At 45.3% G+C, this 7,408-nt stretch overlaps 1 protein-coding gene across 4 annotated transcripts; it reads left to right on the top strand.

Moving 5' to 3' along the window:
* Positions 1-571: 571 nt before the first annotated feature.
* LOC134530504 (uncharacterized) lies at positions 572-7,124 on the top strand. 4 transcript variants are annotated; one of them, XM_063365383.1, is made up of 5 exons: positions 572-784; positions 2,484-2,645; positions 3,730-4,132; positions 4,558-4,820; positions 5,568-6,677. In XM_063365383.1, the coding sequence occupies exons 4-5, from the start codon at positions 4,666-4,668 to the stop codon at positions 5,785-5,787; spliced, it is 375 nt and encodes a 124-aa protein (XP_063221453.1). In that variant the 5' UTR covers positions 572-784; positions 2,484-2,645; positions 3,730-4,132; positions 4,558-4,665; the 3' UTR covers positions 5,788-6,677. The 4 variants fall into 4 exon arrangements, 3 of the variants coding, with proteins under 3 accessions (XP_063221453.1, XP_063221445.1, XP_063221464.1); XR_010074831.1 differs by lacking the exon at positions 572-784 and adding an exon at positions 4,913-5,052 and having other exon boundaries at positions 2,388-2,645; positions 5,568-7,124; XM_063365375.1 differs by lacking the exon at positions 572-784 and having other exon boundaries at positions 2,383-2,645; positions 5,568-6,030.
* Positions 7,125-7,408: the final 284 nt, after the last annotated feature.

Raw genomic sequence — 7,408 nt, 5'->3', positions numbered from 1 at the left:
TGACTACCGCGAAATTAATTCAAGAATTTTTCCGGTCTCGAGGTATTTATTACAAACTATTTCTGGGCAAGTGGTTCCCAAATGGAATGTTGCACGGGCGTCGATGTTGCCGATAAACACAAGACGTTGCGACGCACCAGGTGTCCTGTGGGACAGTCGGGTGGTTGGTACACATCGCGAGAACGTGGACTCGCTGACCGTTTGCCGGCTATGTTTGGGCGAGTGCCTTGGGCAGTCGGCAAGGGTCAAGAGCGAGTGGCACCCCCTTCCTCCTCCCCCTTGAGCGCGAATAACGGCGCCCAGACGGTCAGGAATAGTCGCGTCCACCCTTCACCATCTGTCCACGCCCGTCTGGCGCGAGCCAAGTGCCCGCGGATCTCGAGGGGGAGACAGAACTGTGCCCGGCTGCTACGTCCCGTCAATGGTACACACAGGGGATTTATATATATATATAGTAACGAAACATTTTTGCATTGGTTTTGTGAATCAGATATATATTTAGTTTTCAGTGCCATGTTTTGTTTGCTATATTGAAATATATGCTATGGTATTGGAATGGTCATATTGTATGTACATTACTCTATGCTTGGGGAGGAGTTTAAAAATGAATGGAAGAATTGAGATCCCGAGAAGGAAATAATTAAAAAGAATTACGAAGGCTTTGTTTTTCTTTTTGAAGTGTTAATCGTATGAGGTTATATTTGATGAGTGAAGAAAAATAATTAAATACAATCGAGTCTGTTGACTAATACCGAGTACTCGTCGGAATTTCAGAAGTCCTAAGGTAGGAATTTCGTTCTCTACCATTGACACCAGTTGGCCGGGATTTATAATTAAAACATTATAATATAAACTATATCGTGGTGTGCATTAATGTTGGATCAAATTATAATATTGACAATAACTTTTATTTTTTTTAATTATGTGCCCAACCCAACTTCCAGTCGTTTAACAAACATTTGTGCTGACACAAATGGTTTATTTGTTCATAATTTTACATTCTTAATTATAATTTGTCATATACCATCAAGTATTCAAGTTAGCCATATTGTTCGAGCTTTATTTATTGTGTATAATCTGTATACCAGTATTGAGGATTAGCCTATAAGTAATTTTTTTAATTTTTTATTTTGTAATTATAACACAGACTATTATATATGCACACCCACACACATAGAAAACTTTTATCCACAATGAAGATCCTAATGTTAGTATAATATTTATAAAATAATGTTCGCAGCCTTTCACTGCCATTGTCTGAAGTAGTTTGACTTCTGGGTTGTAGCCGTGTCCTTGGCACATAATTCACCAACGTTTCGGTCGACAATGCAGTCGCCATCATTAATGAGCAGTTAAATACTGGTGACGTCATAAAAAACGTTTTATCAGTGTCGTACATAAGAACAAGAAAAATTCGCGTTTTTTATTATCTCCAGGTTAGACTTTTACTGTCCTATGTAGGCCCCATTGTACAAATAAAGGCAAGTTCACAACTGTTGAGAGTATTACAATCTACTTCTTGGCAACTGGTTTCCAAAAGAATCTTAAGTAAAAGTACAGATATATATATATATATATATATATAGCCAGCTAGTATGACATCACATACGCCATCTTGTTTTCGTCTTCTAAAGTATGCTACCATCACATTCAATTTTTACCTGCTACAGTACTGTAATTATTTATTATTGTAGCGTCCAGTATCTTGTATATAGGATACCATCTTGAAAATTCGTTATTATTTAGATAGAAATTTAGGGAAAATTCCAATATTCATCAAAAAAATCTACAATTAAATTACACTCATTCAATCAATGGATTCCTGTCTTTGGATCGGTTATTGATCAACAAAAAAAAAATTAGAAAATAAACGTATTTAATAAATCACGTTTAAATTCCCAAAAGAGGCTAAGTTTCCTAGCCAACCAGCCTCTTGTAAGCCGATATGAGCGCCATCTTAGAAACTTATATTTAAGGACCTTTAATTTCGTAATTTACGTGTACAATCGATGGATTCCTGTCCATGCTTAGATCCTTGGTCAATGCAAAAAATATATATTTTAATTTAAATTACAAAATATACAATGTTTAAAAAAAATGTTAAAATATTAAAGAAATGATAAAAAAAGGGTGCAGGAAGACTGAGGCCCAGGAAGTGGACTCAAGCTGCTTTTGTCAGCTTGTAATCTTCTCCTTTGTTGAGCGAAGATAAAGTTCTAGTACAAGTCATGTTAAAACTATAATGTGAGGTGGTGATGTACCCAAAAACATTTAATTTGACGTAAATATCGTTACAGGAACGTGTAGTCAATTGTTTCTTTACAAGCTCCAAGAGCTGCGTTGCTATAAACAATGCCTCTCTCTCGCTCATGTCGGTCTATTGTTGGAGTTACGAGGCAACTAACTTTTAGAACATTTCGCTGAAAGTTCGTGAGTCGAAAGTCTGTCGTGTCAACACGGAGATATTCTGCGATATTGGACAGTTCCTGCGACATACACGGTCGAGATCTGCCCGATGGATCCCGGTGCTGAAGTTCCCGTGGCGGATGGAAGCGGAGAGAGTCGAGGTGCTTGAAGAGCTGAGTCGGTCACCACCGAGACTCCAGGCCTTCCCACCCTGTCGCCCGGAGCCTGTGACGTCACGGGTAAGAGGCCAGGAGAGGATTGGTTGGGCAGGCTCAGAAATGTGTAACGGTCAGTGCAGCTACTTGCCTTGACCGTAGAAGGAGTATTTCCGCAGCGCGTTGTACGTTACTTTTAAATACACCCGTCGCGAGTGAGCATAATAAATTTGTCATGGTATACAAGTTTTGTGTTCCACAATGTCGCGGAAATTATTGATCTGGTCCGAAAGTTTTCACATCTTCAAATTTCCCGACAGTGAAAATAGTAAAATTGCGTGGTTGTACGCAATTCCACGGGAACACTTCATACCCACAAAATATTCCAGGGTAAGTAGTGCATTAACTCTTTACAGTATTTATTTGCCAATAGTGCTAACATTCAGTTAGGGATTTTGCCGTTTGTTAATCCGCAAGTGATTTAATCAATCTGGTTTTAAATTTATAAAACATACAACATGCGTAGACAAATGGAATTACATTAAAATAGTATTCTGCAATAAGCATGATTTTGTGCGGTTATCTTCCGCACAGTACAATTATTAATTAAAACGCACTTAATAAGTAATAATAAATAATATTATGCCATGTCCGAAACTGCATATTTAGTATAAAACGTCATGTGACCCAATTTTCAATAAAATTATTTGAAGATGCTTTTTAGGGTTTATAATTAAATATTTTGCATCTAGAGATGTAAATAAAAACAAATAAATGCTTGTAATGAATATAGCACTAAAATTTTTGCTCCGGTGTGTGTGTCAAGAAAACTTTTTTATTATTCATATAAAATATTTTTTAAATGTTTATAAATACAACTTTGTACTGAGTATACCAAGATAACTACTGCAATGTGTATAATAATCTATAATATCCTCTGCTGATTTAAGTGAATGTAGTTAAATTTCGTTAGCAATGATCATAATAGTCGTGCATAATAAAATTTCGTTAAAAGTGACATTAGAATAGCGACGGAACGCAAGGGCGGGAGAAACGCGTTCAAACGCGTTCAAGAAGAGCAATGTCCGCGCGCCACGAGCCTGCCGCCTCCTGCCTGTGACGTCACGGACATGATGTAAGGCCTTGAGTCTCGGTGGTGTTGCTTCAGCGCGGTGCACCTGGTGCGCAAGGTCGGCGGCGAGGACGACGGGTGCAGCTACGCCCTGAAGGAGCTGCGCTAGGGGCCGCATCGCCAGACCCAGGAGGTGCCATCCAGGTCCTTCCCGAAGGAGCGGCGAGTCCTGGAGGCTTCCTCCTGCACCTGCACTGCGCCATCCAGACGGAGGAGGTGGCCTTCTTCGTGGTCGACCACGCGGCGGGAGGCCCCCTAACAGCCGTGCTGGAGGACCTGTGGTTCCTGCCCGTCTGGTGCCGGCCCAGCTGTTCGCGGCCCTGGACACCCTCCACTCGCTCGGCGTGAGTCACCGAGACGTACAGACTGACAAGTTGTTTCAAGGCCGAAGCCCGGCCGAGCCTCACCACCACCTCCTCCTGGAACTGAACCCGTTTGGGTAAGTATACCAGGAGCACTACTTTGTTTGTTCGTCCAGATGTCAACCAATGGTTTGCTGGCATCTGGACGATTGGCCTCAGTTGTACCATATGCCAATATTTAGAATGGTGTGTACCATTCTTTTGCCTCAACCAGAAACAACTTATCCATTCTTTTTTAGCCGCCGTGCCTGCAGCCAGAATATAGCTTTGTCAGATTATAAGATTTTCTTGTCCAATTTGCATCCATACGTAAAATACACGACGGCTGATGTTAAAACACTACGGTCATTCCTTGTGGGATCTCTTGCATGCCATTGTTCCGGGACGGTTGCCTGTACCCGGGGCACTGATCCCACAGCCATTCTGGGTGTTCTCGATCTCTGCCTTCAGTCTCGTAGAGACTGACAGCGTGCTGGTTGACGGCGATTGTAACGTGGTGCAGTGCTCGGAGCCGGCGGAGGAAGGCACGACTGAGCACTCGGCGCCCGAGGCGCTCCTGAGGACTCCGCCCGGCTGCACCGCCGCCGGGGACTGCTGGGGCGCGGGCGTGATGGGGTTCGAGCTGCTGACGGGCAGCCTGCCCTTCGACCCGGAGGACGAGGGCGACCTGAACATCATCAACCAGGAGCCGCACTCCCAGCCGTGCCTGTCGCCCGAGGCGGCGGACTCGCTCAGGAGTCAGGGCCGACAGCACACCTGGCAGAGGTAATGGCGCACTCTTTCTTCCGGGGCCTTGACTGGAGCAATCTGCACCGGAGTGTGCTGCAGACAGCTCAGAGCAGGAGGGTGGCGTACAGGACGGCGGGGTTGCTGAGCTGGAACGATACCTGCCGGGGTTCAACCTCGCTCCGTCAAACCACCAGCAGTCCTCGTCCAGTCCGCAGCCTGGCTCGTCGGCGACAGCGTCGAGAGCCAGCGATATAGCCACGACAGCCCGGTTAGTTCTTCTGAAGACGAATTATGATTTCAGGACGATGACAATTACAAAGATAAAGTGAAGACAAACCGAAGAAATTTCCTCTGATGGTCATGACTGGTGGATTTGTTCAAAATATGAGAGAGCTGCTCTGTGGTTTTTAAGTGCGGACTAGGTGGAGGAAGGTTTTATTTTTCTGGACGAGACTTTAAAATTGTAGAGATGGAACTGTATTATACTAATGGAGCCCTGTAGGAAAAATTGTTTTCGTCCTGCATTCAAATTTGACGTGATGGAAATGTATTATATTGGTGCAGCTCAGTTGGAGAGATAGTTTCGGCACAGCATTGTAATTTGTGGCGATGGAACTGTCTGTATGCTATTGGTGCAGCCAAGTTAGTAAAAAATATTTTCGCCCAGCATTGTGAATTGTGGGGATAGAACTGTATTATATTGGTGCACCTCAGTCGAAGAAATATTTTCTTCCCAGCATTATAAATTGTGTTGATGAAAATGTCTGCACTCTATTTGTGCAGCCCAGTTGGAGAAATATGGAGTAAGAGGCAGACAGCTGAAGCAAGAGGAAACAGCTGGAACAAGATGCTGACAGCTGGAGCAAAAGGCAGACAGTCGGAGCATGAGGCAGACAGCTGGAGCAAAAGTCAGACAGCTGGAGCAAGAGGCAGACAGCTAGAGCAAGAGGCAGAACAGATGGAGCATGAGGCAGACAGCTGGAGCAAGAGACTGAACAGCTGAAGCAAGAGGCAGAACAGCTGGAGCATGAGGCAGACAGCTGGAGCAAGAGGCAGAACAGCTGGAGCATGAGGCAGAACAGCTGGAGCAAGATGCAGACAGTTGGAGCAAGAGGCAGACCAGCTGGAGCGAGAGGCAGAAGAGCTGGAGCAAGTGGTATAACAGCTGTAGCAAGAGGCAGAGAGACAGCTGTAGCAAGAGTGAGAGAGACAGCTGCAGAAAGAGTGAGAGAGATAGGTGGATAAAGAGAGAGATATTAGGAAAAGGAGAGAGATAGACATGTGAAATAAGAGAGAGAGACAGCTGGAGCAATTGAGAGACAGCTGGAATAGAGTTACATAGCTGGAGCGAGAGACAGAAAGCTGGAGCAAGAGGCAGACAGCTGCAGTAGGAGAGAGACAGCTGGAGCAGGAGACAGACAGCTGTAGACGGAGACAGACAGCTGGAGTAGGAGATAGACAGCCGGAGCAAGAGCCAGAACTGCTGGAGCAAGAGGCAGACAGCTGGAGCAAGAGGCAGAACAGCTGTAGCAAGAGGGCAGATCCGCTGGAGAATGAGGCAGACACCTGGAGCAAGAGGCAGAACAGCTGGAACATAAGGCAAAACAGCTGGAGCATGAAGCAGATAACTGGAACATGAGCCAGAACAGCTGGAGCAAGAGGCAGACAGCTGGAGCAAGAGGCATAACAGCTGGAGCAAGAGGGCAGATCCGCTGGAGAATCAGGCAGACAGCTGGAGCTAGAGGCAGACCAGCTGGAGCGAGAGGCAGAAGAGCTGGAGCAAGTGGTAGAACAGCTGTAGCAAGAGGAAGAGAGACAGCTGTAGTAAGAGTGAGAGAGACTGCTGCAGAAAGAGTGAGATATGTGGAAAAGGAGAGAGATAGACATGTGAAATAAGATAGAGAGACAGCTGGAGCAATTGAGAGACAGCTGGAATAGAGATATATAGCTGGAGCGAGAGACAGAAAGCTGGAGCAAGAGGCAGACAGCTGGAGCAGGAGAGAGACAGCTGGAGCAGGAGACAGACAGCTGTAGATCGAGACAGACAGCTGGAGTAGGAGACAGACAGCTGACGCAGGAGACAGCAAGAGCATGAGACAGATATATGGAACAGGAGACAGACAGATGGAGCAGGAGACAGACAGCTGGAGCAATTGAGAGAGACAGCTGAAGCAATTGAGAGAGACAGATCTAGCAAGAGAGGGATACAGCTGGAGGACAGACATACAGCTGGAGCAGAGACAGACAGCTGGAGCAAGAGACACACAGCTGGAGCAGGAGACAGACAGATGGAGCAATTGAGATTAACAGTTGGAGCAATTGAGAGCGACAGCTTTGCAAGAGAGAGAGAGAGAGCTGAAACAATTAAAAGAGACAGCTCTAGAAAGAGAGTGAGACAGCTGGAGGAGAGTCATACAGATTGAGCGAGTCTTAAAGATGGAGCGAGAGTCATAAAGCTGGAGCAAGAGACAGAAAGCGGGAGCAGGAGACTGACAGCCGGATCAGGAGACAGCCGAATCAGGGGACAAGGGCCAAGAGACAGAAGGACCAAGTGACAGACGGACCAAGAGAAAGACGGACAAAAGACAGACGGACCAAGTGAGAGACGGACCAAAAGACAGACG

Source organism: Bacillus rossius, chromosome 1, assembly GCF_032445375.1.
Source record: "Bacillus rossius redtenbacheri isolate Brsri chromosome 1, Brsri_v3, whole genome shotgun sequence".
Lineage (NCBI taxonomy): Eukaryota > Metazoa > Arthropoda > Insecta > Phasmatodea > Bacillidae > Bacillus > Bacillus rossius.
Note: the sequence above shows the minus strand (reverse complement) of the source record. Positions and strands in the feature narration are given on the sequence as shown.